Source organism: Bombus vancouverensis, chromosome 1, assembly GCF_051014615.1.
Source record: "Bombus vancouverensis nearcticus chromosome 1, iyBomVanc1_principal, whole genome shotgun sequence".
Classification (NCBI taxonomy): Eukaryota; Metazoa; Arthropoda; class Insecta; order Hymenoptera; family Apidae; genus Bombus; species Bombus vancouverensis.
In genome coordinates, this window is record NC_134911.1 from 19952633 (window position 1) to 19978331 (window position 25699).

The following is a 25699-nucleotide window of genomic DNA, read 5'->3' on the forward strand; positions in this document are numbered from 1 at the left end:
GAATAAGAAACAATTGTCTCGGTCTTAATGGGATTCGACTGGTTTTCTGGCTTGGGCATCGCACAGCTGTGCGTTGGAAATAATAAAATTCAATGTCTAGCCGTACAATGAGCGGCTCTGTTCTCCATGGAACGGCCTCCGGTTCCCGTAGCTAGGTGAAGAAGCCATCGACGTACCTAGTGCTCTAGATCTTGGTTAAACCGAAGAACAAACGGCCCTCCTAGGCTCTTACAACGAAAAACGGGTCACGAAGCGTTTCTTCACCGTGTTAATGACTAGGCCGTGGACACGGGTGTGTTCTACGCACGTAGCAAATGCGCACTCGTCACTTGACGGATATTTTAAAAACCGGCGGCGAGGTGTAGTATTTTCGCGGTACGACCCGTTTGAACAGCTGCGCAAATAGCGGATCCTCGCCGCGACGCGATGCCGCGATTTTTGTCTCCCGTTTCGGAGCCGAGTGTATTTTTATTGCTCGCCCGATTGCGAGCCACTCTTTATACTGGCTGAAATAATCGGTCGTATAAATTAACCGGTTATTTTCGTGTCTCGATCTCACGTCGAATGACAAAGAGATAAGTGACGTAGAGAATGTCTGTCTGTCCGATTATTATTATTATCAGGTATGAGAAGATCCATTGATCAGTATACTACATTTTTCTATTAATATCACGGTACTTCTATGTACTTTTTATTACACTTTGTCCACTTTTTTTAACATCCGTTCGAAGGTTTCAGAAGTTTGGAAAAAATTGCAGATTGCTTGTAACGTTCTTATTTTAAAGTTAATTGTTCAAAATTCTCTTAGTCTCGACGAAATATTCAAAAGTGAAATTTCATTTGCACCTAGATATACGTAAGGGTATTATAGAGGTATTAAGCTCTTAAAAAGTGTTTAAAATTAAGATTATATTCATTAAATGCTTTCTCGGTTAATACAAGATAAACAAAAATATAATTCAAAAGTCTCAAAATATTATTTGAGTCAGCAATGAAACAATGGAATGAAATTTCACTTTCCCTATTTGTCTACTGAAGTGGAGAAAATTCGTATGTACCTAGCTACATGTCTACCATACCCCATACACTGGAAAAACTCGTACGTACATATACATAACCCGTAAGTACCGTACGCTCTGTTCTAAATAACGAGGATAATATTTTAAAACACTCTCTGTATATTTGCAGCTCTTCCTTAGGTAAGAAGAAAAATTAGGTAATTTTTTTTTAGATAGATCGGTGAAATTGTTAGATACCGATCGATGGGTTCATTAAGATCTCTCGAGAAAAATTTCAGATCAGTCAAAGTTAGACTAATGGAGGTTATTAGTGGAAAGGGGAGGTGCTGTCCTGATTTGTCTCCATCATTCGAAACATCAACGTTCGTGTTTCGACAGTGACGCATAACTTAGTTTCTATTTATCTATTTCCTAATTAGCGACCTATTGGTACGTCGCGTCACTGTGGGAGCAAACTTGTAAAAGATATTCTCTTCCTGACATATGCACGTTTGAACCGGTTACCACGAAGTCGACCGTGTAAAACCGGATATTGAAGGATTTTTTGAGGAGGAAAAGAAGTCGCACATGATACTTAATTTGTGGCGTGTATGAGGTCACGTATGAATTTAAAATTAGCTTATCGTAACTGATCGTCCTTTGGCATTCTTGGGAATATAAACGCCTCGATTTTGCTATTATTGTCATCTTTGTATTAAGGTATTAGAGCGTTAAAGCATCAACGAGATAGCAATATAATTAATCGTTTTTTATCGTTCTTTCATTACCGTTATTTTTTACTTTCTTATAACGAAGAATGATTATTTATGATACACTTTGAAATTCTAATGATATCGAATTCTGCAAAATATACGACGCTATAAAAAGATCCATCAATTCGATAGCCGTATATTATAATATAAATTATTCCATTTTATCATAATCGTTATTTATTTTCATAAAATACAAGAAAAAAAATCCATCGAACAGAATCAAAATTTATTACACTCTACAGACATTTTACTTGTCAAAGTATAACGAATATAAAATTAATTAGTAAAATGTGAAAAATACAAGTAGAACATAGAGAACGATCAAGTCTAAAATACTTAATCTCTGAATCAATGAAAATCACAATGAACGATAACCAAACAACTTAAAAGTTCATTAATTCAATACAATTACCAGACTATAATAAGAAAAATTCCATTTTGTTGTCATCGTTTATTCCTCATTATCAAATTATCGTGACTAAAGTATTTTAAAAGTAGCGAAAAGACCATTCCTAGTAACAACGTCCACGTCTAACAACATTTAAATTGTGCAGAAGACACCAAACAAAAAGCAGACGATAAGAAAGGACTTAAACTCTGCACAGTTGAAAAACGCCCCTATCGAATCGCATTGCAGCGAAACGCGTTAGTAGATCGTAAAGGAAGATAGCATTGGATCGTGTCGTTCCCGATTCCACGATTTCCCTGCGTATTCCCGCGATCGTGACGGCTGAGAAGCTCTGCGCTTACAATTAGCACCGCGTCAGAATAGAAGAGGACAGAGATCGTAAAGTGGAATCGCGGCTGAACGAGGGAGCGACGAGGAGGAAGAGAGATGAAGTACGACGAGGCAAGTGTGGGTATATAGTTATAGCCGGCGTGGCCCTGATACGATGTTACAGTCTGTAGGCAGTCAGGAATCGGGAGGGTCGCCCCACAGCTAACACGTGCAAGGCGCACGTGCACTCCGAGAGACCACTCTAGCCTCTGGCGCACAATCATCGGATGCCAAGATACACTCCACGGAATAATTTTCGTGGGGCACTCCCATGCCTTCCTCCTTCGACTCTGTGCATCGCGAAAAAAGAGATTTACCTACCAAGCAGAACGGGTTTCGTCGATTTACCTTTCGACGTAACTCTATTTTTATTTTTTTACGGCTCTCGTTTGCGAGAATAGCGGGATTATTCGCCTGGCGAATGCAGTTAAATTTTCTAATTTTAGTCAATCAACAACGATACTACTGCTTTTGACAATTCGTTAAGTTTTAAACGATAATTTAACGCATATAGTAACTGTAACAGCTATTTTTTAAATTTCAGATATATTTTGAGGAAATTTGGTAAAATATTTGTTAAAACGAAAGTGGACTAAAATCGTTAAACTTTAATGTATTGTTATGCAGATTAACGAATAAAGTCAGCATGAAATTACGATAGCTGATCTTCCAGTAGATGTTGAGGAAATGTGATTTCATTTTGAATAAAATTGAAAAAATTTGGAAAAAAGTTAATTTTGTCGCTGACTAGACAGAAGTAACTGGATATCGAATTTGCTTGAGAAATTGTCTTTGATTTATAGGTCAATTATTAGATTCTAAAGCATGTGAAAAATAGTTCCGAATCAGTGACGATAAATTTGAATACTAATGTATTCGAATTTCTGTTTAGGAAGTAGATCGGATGTTATTGCTTTTTATTGAATCAGACTGTACCGAGTGTTTTCAATATTCTTCGATATTTTAATTATTTTTTCACGTTGCTACCAACAATTCATCATTCAATTGTCCACTGCAGTCAAATCAATTACTATCGCTTAACACAACACCAAGCTTTCAAACGAATCTAGTACTTTCCAACGAATCATCGATAATAAAGAATATTTCAAATTTATTTCATTACTTTAAAATGCTTTATTTTTCCAATAATTCTTCGTCTTTCGTGTAATTAAAATTACGATTAAATTAAAAAATGAAGATTCATTTATCGGGGCAAATAAATTAAATTGTCCCCTGTTTATACGTTTCAACATGCTATACAATATCTTCTACTTATCTTTGAAACATTAAGACCGTAACCTTTAATACATGTAATCTACATAGTCATCCATACCAACGTGATTTTTTTCCCAAAGGAGCGTTCATATTTTCGCCGATCGCAAAATCAAAATACCTGTAACTCTTCGTTGCGATAAATTTAATTGATGCAATATCAAAACAACCTAAGTTCGGACATAATTTGTGCAACTACATCAAATCATAAGATATCGAGATCTAAATATCACAGCACCAATATCTACCAGATCCATCTACTTTAACCACCAGCCAACCCCCTGAACATCAGAATCCGCAAGTTTCATCCATCAAACATTTCCACCAACCGTATCTCGTTCGATTGCCCCGACCATAAATCCAACAGCGAATCCTTCATTTTCCGCTGATCGCGCAGCAGAGACGAGCCACAAACGATACAGTCTCTCTGGTTTCCTTGATTTTTTCTGAAACGAAAGAATCGCCGGCGGCAGCCTTGCACGCGCGCACGCCTCGTCGGCGGCGTAAATTTATTCGCGCGAGTGTACGACCGAGCGTGTGTACGAGGTGAGTACCTACGCATGCTATCGCGACGAGCGACGGACGCGATGCGGCAGGAAGCACACGATTACCGGCTCGCTTTGGGGTCGTTCGCGGCCGGTGCGTGCGCGCCAGCTGCAAGAGATGCGAGAGCAGTTTCACCGGTCCGCAATCGTGCCGTCCCGATTTCCAAGGGGCGAGCACGCGAGTACGCTAATTATAGGTGTGGGTACGTTCTCTAGCCTTTCTTCGCGACAAATCGTACTTAGGAGAGCGCATCGTACGGCGACGACCGATCTTATAATCGTCGGATCGAACAACGAGAACGTTGGTCTACGATCGAGTTTATCGACGAACCACGACTCTCGTCCAAGTTTCGCGCGTTAATAGATGGACTCCTGGGCACACCTGACTTCGTCGTTCGGCCGACACTGCCGCGTAATTACGTGAAATATCGAGCTATCTCGGGAATTTTAATGGCTGTACGTTCTGCTGTGGTAGTTTGTTGTTGGTGGCTTGAGAAGTAATTCGCGTGGAGGTGTTTCAATAGCGATACCGTAAGATGCTATCGAAGAGGAATGTTCAATTTTATTTATATATTATATTTATATTTGTTATATCATTATATCGCGCAAGTGGACTAATTATAGGGGAAATATTTTTTTGGTTCGTTCTGCGGCTAAGAGTTTGGGAAAATAGGTCAAACTTCGTTTCGGGGCGTCACCTCTTGCTTAACTATTTTTGCGTCTTCCCATAGTAGTCGACGAACAAGGACGAAATATAGCGATTTTTAATTTGCGAATCCATTGGTACGAAAGTTATTGTCAATGTATGAATCGATTTGTCAAACATCATTTCGTATAAGGGTACTGATCGCCTTCCGGCTGCCGGAGAAATATACAGGGTGATTCATAAACGCATGTCCACGCTTCAGTGAAGAAATCTATACAAGTAGAAGAAACGAGTAAAGAACGTCACATATGTTCGACATACCTTAGTTTTTGAGTTATCGGTGATTAAAGAAAATATGCGAAATGACCGTCTCGTATCTCAGCAGATGTTACTGCACGAAGGCACTCGTAGAATCGAGTTCCGCACTCGCTCCAAAATACCACATATTCTTCAAATAGTCCGAAATCCATCTGGTACGAACATTATATGTAAACATTAGATAAGGTCTGTACGTAATTCGTACAGCAACGTGTGTCCACACACGAGAAGGCCATATCGAATATTTTCTTTAATCTCTCGTACTCGAAAACTAAGGTATACCGGACACGTGTTCGTACGACATTTTTTACTCGTTTTCTTTCCATAGATTCTCCTACCGAGATATGCACATGCATTTATGAATTATCCTGTATAGCCCAACCAATATTACACCGATAACACTCATAGTGTGAACAAAGACTAACGCTTTACGGCCTGTCTCCAATGCATAAAACGGAATATATCATACACAATACATTACGTATGATGCAGACATTCTAATCTATTACCAATTCTGAGAAAGTTTAAATTTTATTTATATCGCAAAGAGAAACTAGACGATAATTTATGAAACGTATACAAAATTTTAGTTCACGTACTTTGACCTTAAAAATTGTGAGTAATGCTTTGCAGAATTTATTTAATAATTTGGCAGACTGTGACCTAATTATTCAAACCAGATAGTGATCGTTTATTAACCAAAACTAGATCCTCCATTACTAATAAACCGATAAACCATTGTTATACAGAGAATGAAGATTTATAGAAAATAGAAATCATGGAAAGAGAGAAGGATTCGACGAAACTAGGTGATAATTTATAAAATACCGTGTAGGAGACATTCCTCCTTTTACTTCGGCCTTAAGAATTCCATACAATATTCTTGCAAAACTTCTCGATAAATAGTAAATAGTGACCTAATTACCCAAACGCAGTTGTAAACTTTGATTAACCAAATCGAAATCCTCGAGCGGTAAACTGATGAACGTCCGTATAAAGACATCGCAATCTCTCCTAACGTCATACCGATCGCTCCATTTTTGAACGCGCCACATACTCATCTCTCATTGTTAGCGAGCGTTACGTGACTCTGAGCAATCTTTGTTCGCGCGATAGTTTCGTAAACGAAAAAAAAAAAAAAGAAAGAAACGAAGGAGAGAAAGATTGTTCCCAGCGGCAACCGTAGTTTACCGCTCTGGTATGCGGAAAATCGGTACGGATCGTAAGCTCGATCGAACGATGCGTGTCTTTAGCGTCGATATAATGGAAACGAAACTGCACCGTCATACGTCTAATTACGTAACCGACCTTTCAGCCTTTCGTTTATCATAAAGCGTTACGAAATGTTTTTGTGCAGACTCGACCTTCGTATCGAGGAGAAACGAGTATCTGCGCCAAAGATCGTGCGTCTGCTTTTTTTCTTCCACGTCCGATCCTCAGGCGCGAAGAAGTGCGTTCGATCGACCCGTATTCGTACACGTCGGCTTACGTTACATTCTCGCCTGCATTATCGCACGGTAGGTACTTACATATGTATGGACGTGTGTCTATATATAGACATAGACATATGTAGGTACTTATGTATCATTCATTGATTCGTTTGGTGCGAAGGAGAGGATACCGAAATTGACGAACTTTAAGAATTTTACGTACTTGAAATTAGTAAATGCTTGTCCTTCGAACAGGTTCTGAGAAAACTTGACGAGATTTCGATTGAATAAAATTCAAGCGACGAACTGTCAGAAACTAGTAAATAATAAAATATTAGAATAGTTGTCGTTCGAATAGGAAATTGATGTCTGACATGTTTGTTTAAAAAAATGGAAAGACATTAAAATTCATGAACTTTAAGAAATTCATCAATTTTGAATGAAATCAAAATCGTAGTAGTTTTTCTTCGAGTAGATTTCGAGGAAGAAGTAAAACTGATAAACTGTAGAAAGTTAATGAATAATACAGGATTACGATATGTAGCTATTCTTCTAATAGGAAATTTAATTCCTGCTTGTTTAAAAAAAAAAAAAAAGTGGGAAAGATGGAACTATAATTGAGAGGATTTAAATATATTAATAAATAAAAAATTAACGATTGTTAAATTCTGAAATATATAAAAATTAGTTTGGAATTAATAATGACAAGTTTGATATATTCGAACTTCTACTACACGGAACATACTCATACTAACTTAATTTATATTATCACGAAATACATACATAGAAGCGACCATTCATTGGACATCGTCTGCGTGATGTTTGAAACGTCACTACCTCGAGAATTCTTCAGTCATTACGTGACTCAAATGTTCACGAAGAAAATCATCGAAGATCTAAAACAATGGACGAAATGAATTCTTTTCCCTTTTCTTTCAGATCACTTGGATTATATGATTGTTGCGATAGGTGTAACACCTGGTGGCTTGATTAAAAGAAGTGTGAGACGACTCGATAAAATCGCATCGCGACGCACCTGTTTATCGTGAACAGTCTTCTATCGAATCTCTGTCTAGTTCAATCTATTTCGATATTTATCCAGATTCAAAATTCATGTCAGATTATAGATACTTGCGTCACCACGTTGAGTTCATTCATTTGTACGAGTGAAGCCGAGGTTGGAGTAAAGTACATCTTTTATCGAGTATTTTCCTACGATTTCTTGTCTTTATAAACTGTCTTGGTGTTGCGAGACGGAGAAAGATTATATGGGAGATTCGTTAATATTCCCAGTATTCTATCTAAAGGATAAATAATTCCATTGAAGAGATTTATACTATTTATCGTATTAGATGACGACTGTAGCAGACTAATCGCAATTTACATTATATATTTTCCTTTTAAGTAGTGTTATTCAGATTCGTTCAGAATTTTAGATTCTTCAGTGTTTCAGATTCATGAAAAATTCAAAGCATTGTTATTTAACATTAGGAGTACTATTCGTGAAATATTTGAAACTTCTCTTACACGTTTAAAACTATTGACGCTATACTCGATGTCATCAATAACGAGAACCTTCGAATTTAAAATAATTGCAAAGCGACATTAACTAGCCTCGACAACGTACGATCGCATCGTAATCCAGTTTCGTAGTTTTCCTACAACGTCCTATCGATATCTATGCACGGAGCTAAGCAGAAAAAGTCGTTGGCTGTAAACAAACAACGTAGACAGCGTCGAGGAAAGTAGCTGAAAAAAAATAACAGAAAAATTGTGTCGAGTGGTTTATCGAAACCCGACATAGATATCGAGATTCGACGAAACTTCGTAGAATTTCGGTTCACCTGTACCGAAGGTGTACTTACAAGCGTAATCGCGATTCCTTATCGCGGTACCTAGATAAGCCGATTCTTTTGCCACGAACGGAACTCCTTCAAGTGCGTGGTCAGTACAGCTGACCGAAACACCTGGACGAGCGTCGATCGATTCCGTCAAATCATTTCCTTTCGGTGAATCACAAACCAAATCGCGTACACAATCGTGCACCTCCGAGTAGGTGTGACTCAATTTCTTTCGCAGTCACGACCATCTTCTTTCTCTGCTAGTGCTCGTTCGTTCGTTCGTTTTGCATTCTGGCACGTAGCTTGTTTTCGCGCCACGTAAATTTCAACGATTACATTTCACTCGACACGTGCAGCACTCGAGGCTCGCGAAGATGTTCCTTGTCCGACGGCGGTGAAGTTTCGAAAGCGTACGCTATTTCGAGGACCGCGAACGTTTATCGAGATACATAATCATTTATTAATAGGATGATGGCTGGAGAAACGTAAAAGGACGTGACATTTACCGAGAGACGTATTTATATGTATGGGTGCCTGTTAAGTAGTTGAGAATTTGGAGCAGCTAGCTTATATAAGTGTGATTCTTCGCACTCTCCAATTTGTTGGATTAGGTTTGATTTTAGAGAACCGTTATTCGCATCGTTGAAAGAGTATTAAGAGACGTAAATGGTTTTAAGAAAGCAGTGGACTTTGGTTATGGAGGTTTAATTTTAGAGAATTATGATTTAAAGTGGATTAGAGTCAGGTTTCAATCGAAATTTCAATCAAAGGTATTTTTTTTAGTTTACTCGTTGCGTTATAAATGTAATCTTAACGGGACAATAGAGAAAATAATACAATAAAAACAAATAAATATGGAAACGATAAAATAGATTACGCGAAAGAAAACTTTACAGGATACGAAATCGGAAAGTACATTGGTAGAGAAATAGATTGTTGAATATAGAAAACTAAAAGATTAGAGTATTTTTTGATACTCTATCTATCTAGCATTTTATACGTAGAGATTCTTTTTTTCCTTTATGGGCATTGATTACTGGCAGAAGAAATCATTTAAGTAAGTACTGCTATTTACTTGGACGTCATACATGACGTAAACGTCGAGTGACAAATAAGTTGTAAAGTTCGGAAGGAAGAAACACGAGGTACGCAGAAGACTAAAGAACGCTGGACAAGTTGAAGTACAGTAAAAGCAACGTCGACATAAGGTTACAGATAATTTTGTATATACTGCGTCAAGAATCACATAATGATGACATGTTAATTATTCTTGGAATATGTACTTACCATCGTATTTACGTGATACTCGTTCGTTCGATATTCGTTGGAAACAGTTCACAGAACAGTTAGCTTAAGAAACCTCTATATTATATGCAAATTTCTTTTCATACAAGCTACTTAATTTTACATTCTGCAATTTTAATCACGGTGTACACGCGTTTTTAATTTACTTATTACTTATTCAATGAAACTATTTGTGTACTACGTAACAATCTTTAAAGAATAAAAATAATTAAAGACAATTTCACGTAATCTTATCGCAAGGTTGCCTCATACAGAATGCTCTATGAACAACTGACATACACGAATGCAGCTTGCCATTTCATCATTCATAAGAATTTACGTTGAACTCTTTTGAGAAAAGCCTACATCGTACGTTTCTTTCATTTTTAATATTTCTTTACTGTTCGTCGTGAGCCTCTTTATCGTGATATCTTGTCTTTTTCTTGATTCGTTTATCTCGATAAAGCTTGTCTGATAAAGTGCATCTTCGTGTATATACACGTACACGCGATTCGACCGCATGGTATATAACGAAAAATTACGTAATAGCTTTGTTGTTTCCCTAAAAAACATTTTATCGCTTACGCAAACCGATTCTCGCGTAATTAGTTCAGGTGTTCTCTCGTGAAGCAGCAAATAATTCGCTTATTTGAGATACGATATTCTGTTTACGTGCTTAGTTGTGCTACCGTACGTGATTCTTTTGCGTATCATATGCGTTAGCGAAGATTTGCTTTTTTCGCAAATTCTTGCGACGAAATATTTTTCGACAATTATTCGTCGGAAATAATTAGTATACGTTTATTCTTCGCCATCGTTATTTACTACATTTTTACAACTTTATATATAATAAACTTTATAGTATTTTAAATACTACTCTTTTTGATAATTCGAACTTTACGAAATTTGTACAATTATATATTAGTTACGATATAATAAGGTATTATATAAAATAGTAACAAATGGAAAGATAGATACGTACTTAATATAATGAGAAATATAGTGTCAAGTAAATCTGATTAAAAAATAGATCCATGTATATCTTATCAAAAACACGAATGGAACAAGGATGAGAATAGATTCACATTACATATGAACTTTTACGTTAAGAAAGCTTGCTATCGTTTTTTGAATCTCGTCTATCTATCTATCGTATTACAAAATACAGAGCAAATGTTCATACTCTTGCGCATAATAATACACGCACGTATATTTAGAAACAAAAGGTTTTTCGGCTTCTTCAACAATTAAAGATCGCCGAAGATACAACTCGACGGAAATATTTCTAAATAAATAGCTGGCTAACGTGTTAATCAAAGAAACCAAATCGATGTGACGTTGTTCAGTCAGCTGGAATACCAAATATTAATATAACCGTACTCGCGTATTTTAACACGAACGTTGAATATTGCGATACGAGTATCGCATATGCAGCATAACAAACATAGTGTCGCTTTCGAAATTCCTCTGGTTCGCTCCGAAAACCGACGTGTCGTGAATGTCGTTCTCGGAAACGGTACACCGAGGAAAATCTATGATTTTTACAAAAACAGGCCACGTAGCCAACGCCGTGATCGTTCATGAATCATTCATAATGCATGAGATAATAGCGACGAGCAGTTTGAAGTCACCCGTTGACGAATGCGTCCGCAGCGGCTGTGCGTTTCCACGCGCAAGACCGACAAAGAACAGACGCGTTTCGTTTCGTCCCATTCAAAAGGTCTATGGATTCCTGGTGAAATCGGTAAATCACGAAGGAAACGTGGCTTTTTGTACGCCGGACAGGTAACCCTTTCTTTCTTCCAACTTATGGAAAATGATCCTTTTGTGCCTAAAAGATAATGCACATACTAATATAATCGGTACTTGTACGTCGCAACGAATAATATCGTATTGAAATTGGAACGAGGGACGAATAGAAACAACGAACTATTTTATTGGTGATAAGAGGAGAAGTCGAAGGGATTGTAACAACAAAGAGACAGCTGCTTTCTGTATGCCTATATTTTTGATCGTACATATGTCTTTTAAAGAAGAATATACAGGGAGTCCCAAACTTTAAACAGTCAAGGGTTTTCCAGACTTGATTTACGGGAAAAAAGAAGAAAGAAATGTTATATAAAGTTTGTCAGTAAACGCTTTGTTTCATGGCTATACACGAATATCGTATGCATTCTCCATCACAGCACACATGAGTTGGGTGGAAAAAAATAATTCTGTGTCGTTAATAATTATGGAATACAATAATACAATAAAAATGCTTACTTGGTACTTTTAATTTCATATTTCAAAATGTTGCCCTTGTGTTCGGACACGAGCAAAGAACAATTATTGACCTTCGATAGCTGCGTCGTTACCTACTTCATGCGCACAGTATTCCTTTATTTCTCTGCGACAGTGCGTTTATTGACAAACTTTGTATAACATCTGTTTCGGATTTCTGCCAGCAGATTAGACTCTCTCAGTTGGGACTTTCAAGTTTGGGACACTCTCTACATATGGCCCTTAGTAGGTAGAAAGTCATAAGACGTTATAAAACTATAAATTATGATTTATGATACAATTCCATTATGAAAACACATGTACAACGAACCAGACTTTACACCGAAACCAAACAGCTTCAGATGCTCGAGCCGATACAGAAGGCGAATTTAAAAACGATATCGCTTGATTATGTTTTAGTTGAAACATTGTACGCGTATTCGTTACTTAATCATATTAATTACAACAAATTTATTTATACTTTATTGAGTACTTCTTCTCCTTTCTTTGATGCAAAGGAAAAAGTTACTACTCGTAATTCGTAATATTTAAATTGTATTTTTTAGAAATTAAAAAAAATATCCAATATTCGATGATTATATTTAAAGATTCGATGGTATCGTATACAACGGTTCAATAGAAATATTTAAAATTTATTACCGACGATATTAGTTCAGTATGAATAAATCAAATAGCTTCTTCTTCGGTTAAATTATATCAGTTACTTCATTTATAGTAGAATATATAAGTAGAAATGATAAAATTATAATCGTAATATAGTAGAAGATAGATCGTATATTCGACGAACCATGATAGCAATTATAATTCTCGAATCGAGGCGAAAATGTCACTGTGCAAACGTCAAGCATGCATAATACAACGTAATATATTCGCCGTTTAATTATTCCAGCCGAATCGAATGAAATCACATTCGATACACGAACGATACAATTTAGACAGAAATTAAACGGTATAAACGTTAATTAAATTAAAATCGGTTTGTAGAGTTTTCCGTGTCTTCTCTGATAATTAAGATACGATAATGATATTCTACTAACAAGGGACAAATATAATTCACCATGAGTCATTCTATATTTTACATCGTAATAACCGACCACAGAATGTAGGAGGTTAATCGTAATTTCGCTCTCCTCCGCATTGTGATTTATGTTAATTACCCGAAGACAGGTGAAGCATGGGATGCGTACGTATAAATTTCCTCTGTCCCATTTTCCAGTGGTACCGCAAGTGGCACCGACTGTCAACGGCAGCAGAGACGACCAAGCTGTTTTTATTCTGGAATCCCCGTGAAATGACGGATTTCTTCCTTTTCAGCTAATCGAGGACGAATCGCGAAGCAAATAAAAGGGGCGAGGCGCGATCGATGAATTCACGCTCTGATTGACGCTGTTCCAAAGCGTACAACGAAACTGCATTTCGAGTATTCGTGTTGGATCGTGTTTGCATGTCACAACGATTCTCTGCATTCGATTGGTGATTTTACGTCGAAACGGTACCTGGATCATTCGCTCGATTTCTCATTTTTCTTTTTATTTCCATTTTTACTTCCATATGACGTTCTTTCGACGGATCATTTTCTCCGACCTTTTTGCATTTTGCATTTCCCCAACATATTTGCATATCGCAATGATCCTCCATATGATTCGTAATTTTACGACCGAAACCTCGATTTTCTTTTTTTCTTATTTCTGTAAATATAAAGTTCTTTCGAAAGATCTTCTTCAACCTTTTCGTATTTTACGTTTCCTCGATATATTTGCATACTACAATGTTTCTCCATTCGATTCGTGATTTTACGTGGAAACGGTACCTCGATCGCTCGTCCGAGTTTTCTTTTTATTCTTCAGTTACTTTATTACTCCCGTATAACGTTCTGTCGAAAGATCATTTCCTTTTTTTCGATCATCTTGCATTTCGCATTTCTCCGATATATTTGCATATCACAACGATTCGTGTTTTTATATCGAAACCATACCTTCGTCGTCCGTTCGACTTTCCTATTTCTTCTTTATTTTTACTTTTTACTCCTGCGTAACGTTCCTTCGAAAGATCATTTTCTCCAACCTTTAACGACACGAAGTTTATCCTTATTTGCATTCATGGCTGTACCGTGTGCAGTTGAAAACTACAGCTTGATCGGTCTCGCTAACCAGATCGCGTTTTATAAGATTCGCCACGATCGTTATATGTATACGAACAAGTATCTATCTGTCTCTGTTACCAACGCGATAGTACCATCGAACGACACGCATTCTCGTTCCCTCGGAAAAGTCGTCGAGCAATTACTCGATAATTTATACGACTCGTTGGTGCACCTCTTCGCGGCGTAAAATGGCCGATTAACTTGTCCAGGCTCGAAAAAGATTTATGTAATGCGTGCACGATTACGGTTTATTTAAAACCGTGCGTTGCGCGTTCTATTGCGTCTGGTCACGGTTAAAAACATCGAACTGATATCGGCCCCGGAGGAATGTCGCAGTTATTTTCGATCCAATTCCAGTTCAGTTCCTCGTTACGTATGAAAGCGACTCGATTGCAAATTGTATCGGGTCGCAGTCAATGGCACGTCATCGGTGATTTACATAATCTAATTTATAGTTACGTGTCTGCCTCTTATCTTTTGCTGATCTTGTTCCAACTCGAGTCATCTTACCATCTTTTTTTTAACCTAGAAACCTTGATACCTTTTCTTTTATTCCTGTTACCATGATATTTCCTTTCAGTGTAGCAGTGATAAAAATATCGTTTAAGTAACGTTATGGTAAAGTTCAAGCTTTATAAACGTTGATCTAACGGCATTGGTGTTAAGTACGTGTAGTTGATATAAATCAAAAAGATAGAAAATATACTTAGCTCGTTGACCTGTTATTTACGTCTTCGTAGAAACGCAATGACGCATAAGAAGAAGGGCTGGTAATTAAAAGGCAAAGGTCGAGAATGACTGATGGCTAATACACAAAATATTTCGAAAAGTTGCGATGCGCTGACATTTATAATAGATAGTTACAATCGTATCGTATCGTACTGTGACAAGCTGATATCTAACAGAGATCAGTAGGATCAATTCGCAATCGTTCACGGTAACTTGATCTATAGATTTGAAAGGATTCGTAACGGAGAAATTTTATCATGATTTTTGTAAAATATATACTTCCCTTGCGTTATGGATTTTTTTCTATATAACTTTCCTCTTATTTTTTTTTTTTTTTTATTTCTCTGATACAAGTCTCACGCTATAATTTTCGGTGTATTATTATTGAAGTACGCTATCTAAAATTTGAAATCTCCATGTATTTCATAGAAATGAAGAATTTAAAGAAAAAATCAAATTGGAATTCCCGATACAAGATACTATCGAAACTAAAGAATATTATTGATATTTGTAACATTAATTTGAAATTAATAATAAAAATAGTAGGTGATTTATTATATACTCTGGTCATGTCTTTTAATTTATTGATATAATAAAGAATTTTACAAAACGCAAATCGTACCCACGACTAAACATAAGATCTTTACTTTATGAACCAAATATCGGAGCGTGTTCTCATGTATACCGTTTCTGAAAAGATGTAACATCCAACTTTAAGCTTCTTACAATTGGCGTTTAAAGCCTCACGCGCCTCGAGAAACAGCAAACGTACAATACAAAATCTTTATGTAAAAGTTAATGTAAAGCCATGCGACTCTTTAGAAATTTTTAGAGGCTTAAGACTAGAAGAAAACAACTGGATAAGTAATTTTACACTTTTGGTTACATAGTACGTTTTAGTACATCTATATTCCCAATCGACCAGTTACGTAACAAGTATGTTACCCTGTCCGCCGGGGTTAATTTCGAATGACACTCGAGCTATCCAGAGTCAATGAAGATCCGGTGCTCGTGAGACGAGCTACGTGTCCGGCATTCGAGTGATTTCCTCGACTCGCGTTAGTATTCCGTAGAATTTCCACGTAACGCGTTACTATTCCGGTTTCTAACGGCGGACATTGAGCTTTTTTTTCTCGTAGAAAACTGCTCAGTTGAGAGTGTAGATTGGCTGATCGTCTAAACTAAACGACGATCCAAAAACGTGTCCAGCGAAACGACGCGTATAAGTGAGACCCACGAGCTGAAAATAGGAACACGGGAATAATTATCTCGTGAATTTCAGTGGAAACTGAACGTTTCCGAGGGTAATTAACGATCGAGCAAGCGGTCGATGTCGTAACATATAAATCGAGAGTATAATCTCGTTCCAGCTCCCGAATCATTTCAAGTTTGCGTTAATAGTTCATTCAGTTATTTGATATATAATTTTATCGAATTCGAGCCACCTGGCTTCAGGTGGATTTCTAATGGAAAATGGATACTGTAAATGGCATTGAGAAAGATCGCGAAAGAAAAAAAACACGAAGATAACAGTTATTGTTCCTTCGAGACAAAGAATAGTTGGAAGAACATTAGCTTCGAGAAACTTGAAAGGATATTTCAAGCGAAGTAAGATAATAGCTGCAAATTAGTAAAATGGTTTCAAGCTGCATTCTTGATCACACGCAGCTTGGAGTTAACCATCTTGACTAGCAAAAAACGAGGATAGAAATTGAAAAAGATACTTCAAGTCAAATAAACAGCAAGTAAGTAAAATAATTCCAGTTAAGTAATGATACACTGGCCGAACGAAACGTTTCCAGTCGACGTTTCTTTCATCCGTGACTATTCGACTCGTTAGAAAGCGTTCGAATATAGTAATTTACTTATCTCCCTTGGAACTTAATGCGAAGCTACGTTTCTCATGCTAATTAAGCTCGTAACATATCCAGATAACCCCGGCGACTATATACGTAAACGCGGTTTTTCGCTCGGTACACGTGTAACGAGAAACGGAAGCTTAAATAGAGACGCCGAAGGCGATCGATTGTAACAATTAATTAACGAAATTAAACGAGGTTAAAAGCGGGTGCTCGCGGTCGTTACCGGTAACTGGTGTTCTCCGACTCGCGATCCCGTAATGACAGATAAAGGAACAGCGTGCACGGTATCCAGTTTCAATTACCGGGTACCACTTAATACTTTGCTTACGCGTAATAGAGCCACGATACCGGGGAAAAGTATAAATACACTTGGGCTAAAATGATACTGCCGGGCAGCGGTTTCGTCAGTTTATTTATTCCCAGGTCAAGGGAACTCCATTTCTTAAACTCGAAGGTCAAGAAGTCAATGAGATCCGGTTGCTCAGGTATGTAACCGCGCAAGTGCCCGAGTCTCACGGGCGTTTCGTTCGATTTTATTCCCTGTAATTTTCCATGGAATCTTCGTGCCGGTTAGCGTTGACTCTGCATCGACAAACACCAACGATCTCTTCATCGAGATATCGTTCACGTTCGTCGAACTAACGACACTGATTATTATACGCGATCGTCATTGCTCGATAATCGTACGTACGCACCAACTATGTTAGAAGGTGGATTACTGCATTGTCAAGTTATGCGTTATTGTTTCGCGTTATTGCAAAAGGACAAAGATAAGCATCGAAAATTCCATGGTTTTAGTTCACCGCTCGTATGCAGATTAACTTACGCAAAATCGTTGATGGTATCTGGTCGAGAAAGGGTGATGATTGATTTATGTCGATTAGATAAAATATGATTTATTAATAGCTTTTTCCCCGTGATACAAAAAGCTGCTATAAATTGGAATAATTTTTTGTAAGATTTGTTTGATGGAGTAATAATGACTTTGATTATAGCTGTGCACTGACAGCAGCTGAAGTATTATGATTTGGCATCGAAATAAAAAGTCATTATACACATAATCTATACGAAGTCTTCGGTATCTATCTGAAAGAACAGCGAAAAGTTGGATGATATTCAACAGTCTGATTTAACTTTAACTTCGCCTAAAGATATAGTAAAAATATTAATTTTTTATTTAACGTCGCTTTATAAAAATAGAAGGTTTATATGTAACGATATTTCCATACTAGCTGTTACTTATAATACAATAGAACTGATGTGCGTACAAGTATACTATATATACATACATAAATAATTATAATCAAAATGGTATGCTGAACACGAAGTAAGTACATTAATACGTTTCGACTTCAAAGAAAATCAACTTCAATCTTGCAAAAACACCCATACGTTCTTACTAATCGCAGAAAGAGAGAAACGAAACCCATCATTTTATGTTAAAAATATTTACCTAGGACTTGAAGTGCCTTTATCTTGCCATTCCATCGCGTTAACATGTCAGAACGTCACGGCGTCTTACACGCTACTTAGCGCTTTAATTACATCCACAATTCTTATTACCACATCATTTTCTATTTCTCCTCGTTATTCTTTTTTGCTCGTCTCGCGCTCCACCGACAGCTAAACGGAACATCCGGCGCGCGTCGTCGTCTGCAGCTCCTCGATTAGCAAAAGCTCGCGAATTACGTATTTCTTCCACGTTTACCGTTAACTCCCATATTCTTCCTCTCGATCGACTCGACTCACGCCTTCGCTTTTAGCCGAATGGAAAATCGCGGCTTCCAACTCGGCCAACTATTCCGTGGTATCTAAAATCTTTATCACGACGAGATTTCACGCGCAATGAGGCGCGCTCCGTTACGCTTTGCATTTCCGATTATCACACTCGCATCTCTCTCAGCGTTCTCCGCTTTATACTCTCGCCGCGTGTTTCTCCTCGGCATAAACTTATTTTATCCGCTACAGCAGTATATTTTCTTCTTTCTTGTTCTTAGAAATTCTACTTTTCTATTTTTTTCTTTTTACCTGTTGTCCTGAATATCCAACATTCGACAAAGTTTGCTCGCGAAGATATTCAATCTTCTTCCTCGTTAGATGTCGATGAAAAAACAGCTTTACCATGAAGCAGCTTTCTCACGAAGATCTCATCCTTTTCCGATACTAGATAACGTTATCTTCTATCTGCAGAGTTTTAATTTTCTTTCTATAGGAGAATGTTACGCGTGCTTGTTACGCGAGATGCTTCGTAACTGCAGGGTTCGATGAGAAAGCGATTTATGCGAGAAAATGAGATGTAAACACGAATAAGATTTTGTATATAAATTTGTTTTAAAGATAGGAGATTTTGAATGTTTAATAGGTACGTGAGTATTCGAGTGTAACTGTGCTTGACAAATTTCATCGCGATGTGTCATACTCGTGCATCATTTTCGCTCGACGATCGAATGTAAACGTAAAAATGTTTTATCTGCTTGATTTTAACGTAAATATCGTTCATCTCTATTGAGAAATGTTAAAAACGTTTCCGAAATTCTAGAAATTTTCATCTTTTTCGACGTTCTTAACTGATAATGATTCGAGTGTACGGAAAACTCAGAAGTATAGCTAGTTCGTTGAAATTCTACAAACACCTCTACTATGTAAACGAGTTCTAAAATACACAGTAGCAGATGTGAACTTTGCTCTACATTTTGTATCATGTTCAACCCCGGGTTCTTTCGGTTCTTCACCGCCGCCGTGAACTTTGCACGGACATTCGCTACGTTCATAAACATAACCATGAGGCAAGCTGGCCCACAGCGAATTACACTCAAGTGCAAACGTACCTAAGCTTGATATATATTCATAAGCTTCGTATATATTCTGACACTAGAACCTTGTTAGCATTTTTCCTTGAGTTTTTTTTAGCTACCATAACGATTAACGAATTACTTCTTATTGAATTCCTTACCGACGTTGAATATATTAAAAGATACAGGAAATAAACAACAAGTTCACACTGTATGTACGTAATTTTGTGGGGATGAAATGATATTCGAGGCTGTTTCATTTAAAATCCCATGCATGGTGAAGTAACATCAGAACAGCTACAGCGAAATAATCATTTTTACAAAAGTTTTATACCTGTCATATTCAAAAAAAGATACGATACTGTGACATATTAGTACATAAAGGTGCCAAAGAAGGGAACCCGAAGAAAGACAAAAATAGATACATTCGAAGTTCTAACATCAACGTTCCTCGTGTCATATATCCATTCTCTGTATATCATATAGGAACCTTCCTCGTATCCTCACCGCCGCGTTCGTGCAATCAGTACCGACTCACCCTACGAATCAGAGATCTCCCTCGCCTCCTCCTCCAACGCAATTTCACCGAGACGTCTCGTGGGACTCGTATCCGAAACGTAGCGCATAATAAAGGACTCCGCTCGCTGTGTGTCCGTAGCGCCGGACAACGGATGGGTTCTTGTCCCGGCGACCGGTAACGAGACGCCGAAGTAACCAGAGAGTCACGAGGAGCGAGAGCGAGATCGACGAACCGGCGATCGGAGGAAGACCACGAGAGCGTGGAGTCGTATGTATACGCGCTAGCACGCAAAGTCGAGAAGGCGAAAGAGTCTCGGCGCTGGGCACCTCGCGCATGTATACATATATGCGTGCACGTATATATAGATATGCTATACACGCGCGTACATATATAGAAAACCGTAGCCGGAATCATGGTGTACAGGTTGGCGGTGCACGGTGCCGCGAGAGCTCGTGAACCATGAGCATGCATGAGAGGACGGTGGTTGTCGTCGATGATGGTGGTAGTGAGACGACGCGAGTCGGTGATGGTGGTGGTAGCCGTGATGGCTAGTGGCTGGCGCCGCCGGACGTTCAACAATGGTCGTGTCTCCCCTTCCCCCCTCCCCGCGACCGCGTACAGCCGCGCAGCTCTCCCACCCCTCCACCCGCGCCTAGAACCCTTAGCGCGCACCCCCTCCTACCCCGCCGCCACACCGCTATGCCTTTGCCCCCTCCCCTCAAGCGCCGCCGCCACCAGTGTCCCTCTCGTCGTGGGCAGCTTTAGCTTTAGCGGCGTCGCCCTTCTCTTCCACGCCCGGCTTGTCCCGCCGACGCCTCTGGTCCCATGGTCGTCAAACACCCCCGACTACGGTTGGCTTCGAGCCGAACGATTTTCGCTGGAACAAGCTCCATGACCGGGGAGGAGGTGACGGAGATAGCGAGCAGGCGTCCAGCAGGAATTCCTGGCGGCGTTCCTGCTCGTGCCTTTCCGCGAATTATTCGTCGCCTCGGCTCACGATACGTGTACCCGTCCGCTTCTGTCGGATTTTCTTCCCTCTTTTCTCCTGTTTGTCTCGCCTCGTCCTTTTTCACTGCTTCTTCGGTTAGCTGCTGGCTACAGCTTGTGAATGGAATATAAGGGATGCCTTATAGGGGGTAACAGAACGTCGTTTGGAAGAATGACGAGATCGATGGTTTGGGAACGTGTTTGTACGTACAATATGGTGTTCGGCCGTGGTACAGGATTTTGGGTTATATAGAAGTTGTGTACACCTGGTATGGGTAAGGAAGTACGGTTGAAGTTCTTAGGTAGTTTGTATGACTTTGGGCTACATAATACGTATGCGATCATACCGCAGGAAATTAACCCGTGGAAAGAATATATTAATAGAAAATGATATATCATGTGACACATTTTATACGTTGCTATTTTGGTATTTCCGTACTGATTAAGGAAGCCGAATGTTTGCTTTGAATAGTAGCAATTGTTTCCATCGGTTGTTTAATAACTACCGTATTTGTAGCTGTACATTGACGAATAAATTAAATTTATGAAACGAACTACCTACGCGATATCCTGCCAATATGTATATCCCTTTTAATTTAATTAAACTACGTACCAAGATAGATGGCGACAATTACAAGATCTAAAGTCTAAAACAAAAAGAAAAAAGGAAAAATTAGGTAAAAGAATCTTCAAATATAAATAAATATCAACATTCTTCTTTAATAAACCAATCTAGCCAGCATTAAGAACAAAGACCGATGCGACACGAATACCACTTTATACTTCGCAGTAAAATAATTTTTCTAAAGAAATCGACGCTCGGTTCACATGTACCGGCAAATAGCCCGCGCAATCGAGTACAGTGCAAACAAGATTATCGTCGATTACATTATCTCCGATCACAAATAGCGGCCATTTTTTTCAGTCGATCGAAAAGAAAGAGAAAAAAAAAGAAAAAAGAAATTACCCATGCATAAATATTTACCAAAAGAGCATATATAAATAGGTCAGATAACAATTCGTTTCGTGAGCGATTCGAATCCAACGCTATTTTATTCGGGCAGCGATTGCGCCGTATGGATAGTGGAGGCGTCGCGGGTAGAACGGTACCGGGTGGGGGAAAGCTATATAAGCGCGCAGGTGAGGGGCGGAGGCCAGTTGATTTCGATCCGTCGAGCGTAACGTGTACGTTACAAGGAGTACGCTGCACGCTCTTTTCTTGCGCACTCGTTGCGTTCGGAATAGTCATCAGAAAATTTCTCTTCTCGAATTAACAAACAGTTCGATCAAGGCGATGTTCAACGCGAGTGTAACTATCTTGCGATAACACTGACAGCCATAGAAATAGTGTGTGACGTTGGTGTTGTAAATCGTCAAACTTCACCGAAAGGAAAAAGGAACGGCATACAAAAGTGGACGGAATTAGAAAGAAGAACGAAAGACCAAGATCGCGCGAGTCTCTACCGCTATCTCGTGCGCTTACTTTGGTGGGTTGGTTCGATCGATAAATACACGGGGTGCGTGCACTGGCGTCCGGCAGATAAGCAGCCGTATATTTCGGAAAGTGTGCTGCCCGATCGAATTAATCGACGACCCACATCTTTTTCGCCGCTTAACTGCTGACTGTGTGCCGTTTAGCGAGCGAACTCTCGCGTCGACTGAAAATCGACCAGAAGTAAGAAACACGCATATACGCGTACGACATGAAGGCGATGGTGGTAAGCCCAGTGGGCGGCAGAGTACCGCCAAGTCGAGGTGTTCTGCACAGCAGCCTGGGCATCAACGGAACTCGTCGTGACCTGGAAGCAGAAGAAGTGGCCGCTTACCTAACGAAGCTGAGATCCCTGGTGCCTGACATGCCGAGGAAACGGAAGTTATCCAAGCTCGAGGTTATCCAGAGGGTGATCGAGTACATCTGCGATCTTCAGACGACTCTGGAGGAAACGAACGTTCATCACGAATCCACCGTAGCGAAAACGACACCGAGGCAACCGTTGCAACCGTTGTTGAATGCCCCGACGACCGTCCCAACGACGACGACAACATCGTCAACATCCACGATCACCGGAATGGTCGCGGAACGGTGACCTGTATCGGCGAACGAGCTCCAGTGAGGTTCAGGTCGCTGCGAGCTTCTTGTCCTCGTGGGCTGACGGCTTGACCTCCGTGTTTCGACGTCGCGGGATTGTTCGAGTCATCTTCGGGGAGTTGAATCGAGAACTCGGCTCATTGTGGTAGCGTTTCACCGGAAGAACGTTGCTACAACCATGTTTTGTGCTCGTCTTCGACTGTATAGAGATTTCTTGAAGATTTCGAAGGTCCAGAAGGGAAACAGGGATGAAAGGTATCCTGATGTTCAGGTATTCGGGAGAAGAACGGGATTTTGTCGAGCGTTTCGAGAAAAGAGCGAGGACATCGAATAGGGATGCGCTCGACGTCTCGAGGCGGCGCGGCGCCTGAAGAGAAGAACGAAGACGACGTGAAAGAAGGACGACGAAGCGGGCCGATTACGGCCGATCTTAACTTCTTTCTTCGAGTAAAGATGTAAATACTTGTACATAGAACTCACCGCATTCCTCGCACGAGACCCCTTTTCTCATCTTTTAATCGATTCACTTCTTTTTTGATCCACCAAACTCTCTCCGCCTTCCGACCTCCCTTCTCCGATTCTTATAATCCTCTCCTAATCCGAACTGTGTTACACGTGTCTCGTTTCTCGATATCGCGAACGACGATCGCGTTGATCTTTTTTTTTTTTTTATCATTCTCTTGTTACTTTGTTTCGTAATTCCGAATTGTAACATATAGAAAGATCGTTTCTTCGCGTCGATTGATTTTATAATATTGCAACTATTCGTTTCGACAAGAAATTCCGATAGTTTAGTTCGAAATCTAGGAAATTTTTCTATAAATGTTCGTTTTAGAGGAACGAATGTATATTTAAGGATCGACGAAGATCGAAATCGAATTGATCACCTGCGTTTTAATTGTAAGTACCACCCCCTCGTCCGCAACCAGTCGTGAATGGATCGCCTTTCCTTTTCTTTCGTAGTTTTCGCGTGGAAGAGAAATGTTTATCATCGCGTTGATCAGAGCATGTATTATTTTGAACTCCCCCTTGTAGATAATAAAGCGAATTTATTTGTATTATGAATTATTACATTAATCGCAACGGTCGATTCTATATTATTATTATTATTATATTATATTATTATTACATGATTATCATTGTTATTGCTTTTCATATTATAATTTAGAAATTTTCTCCGTAATTATTGTATATTCGCGAAGACTGAAAGGCTGTAAAGTGTAAGTATATTTGATGTGCGAGTTGGTTATGCTCGCTCGCGCGCGAAATAAAATACAAATTGTGTCCATACGATTACTTTTGTGTATACTGTTTTCTCATCGACGATGATCCCTCCCCTTAACAGATTAGTTGATTAACAAAAAAAAAAGGATAAGAAATATCGTTTAAGCTGTAAAAAGCGTATAAAGAGGAAAATGCAACTTGTAATTTCAACTAATTATATCGTGAAATGTCATTTTTCTTATAATGTAGAACAACGTTTGTCTTTATTTCGACTAATAATTACAAACAAAATTAGGACTGTTTCTATTTTTATGCTCGCCACTGTGCGCAACGCTGAGAAGAAATAAGAGAAGAGTCGTATATTTATGTAAGTTGTTATCCAACAGAAAATCTCAGCCTTTCGAAGGATACTAAAGGTAAAAATACAACTTGACAATATATTTCCTTCTTCATAAATATAATGTTCCAAAACACGCAGCCTTTTCGTAAAATATCGCCAATAAATTCATATATACCTTACTTTTGCCATTCCCCTCCAAGTTTTACCCTAAAAACTTCTAGCGATTACGCCAGCCCTTCTACCCGATCTCCAATCCGGGAGATCCATCTGATACCATAATCCTTTCACCCTCGGCCCAACGCATACATCACGCTAAATTGCCCAAGGCGTTCGAGTATAAAGTCTTAATCATCGATAAAACGATTCGAATAGGTGATATATCCCGCGCGTTCGTTCCTGCCAGCACAGGTGCCTATTACAAGAAATAGAATGGTCCAATAAAGGTTTCCTTGGTCGATGAGACGCAATGGAAAAGCCAACGAAGTTGTTGGCGAATAAGGTGTTCCGGGGACATTACCTCGAAAAAGGGACTGTTCCCGACAATCGAGCTCAACCCGTAACGATCCCCATCGGCAATTTCTTCTCGTTAGGTCGCTGCATCGCTTTCAACGATAAATCCGCGAGCGTCCCGTGGAACACGCGCGGGGTGGGCTGACTTAAATGGACACACGTGTACGTAATAATCCGTGCACACGTGCGAGGAGGAGGCGGCCCTTCGGATGGTCGTCCTCGTCGAGGCAAGGAGAGGACAGGGCTGGTAGTGGTCGCACGATGTATCGTTGTAGGAGTTCGCTAAGTTCCCGTATTGATCGTGTGTCCCCTGTCCCGGGTCGCGTGCGCGCTCC

General features: G+C 39.2%; 2 protein-coding genes across 2 annotated transcripts in view; both read left to right on the forward strand.

Moving 5' to 3' along the window:
* Positions 1–25699, forward strand: part of Eip63E (cyclin dependent kinase Eip63E) — a 79026-nt gene that overhangs the window by 41316 nt on the left and 12011 nt on the right. The window lies entirely within an intron of this gene.
* On the forward strand, positions 22351–24586 carry emc (Basic helix-loop-helix domain-containing extra-macrochaetae). The gene has a single exon (XM_033337956.2). It carries the CDS (start codon positions 22905–22907, stop codon positions 23286–23288), a length of 384 nt encoding a protein of 127 aa, XP_033193847.1. The 5' UTR covers positions 22351–22904; the 3' UTR covers positions 23289–24586.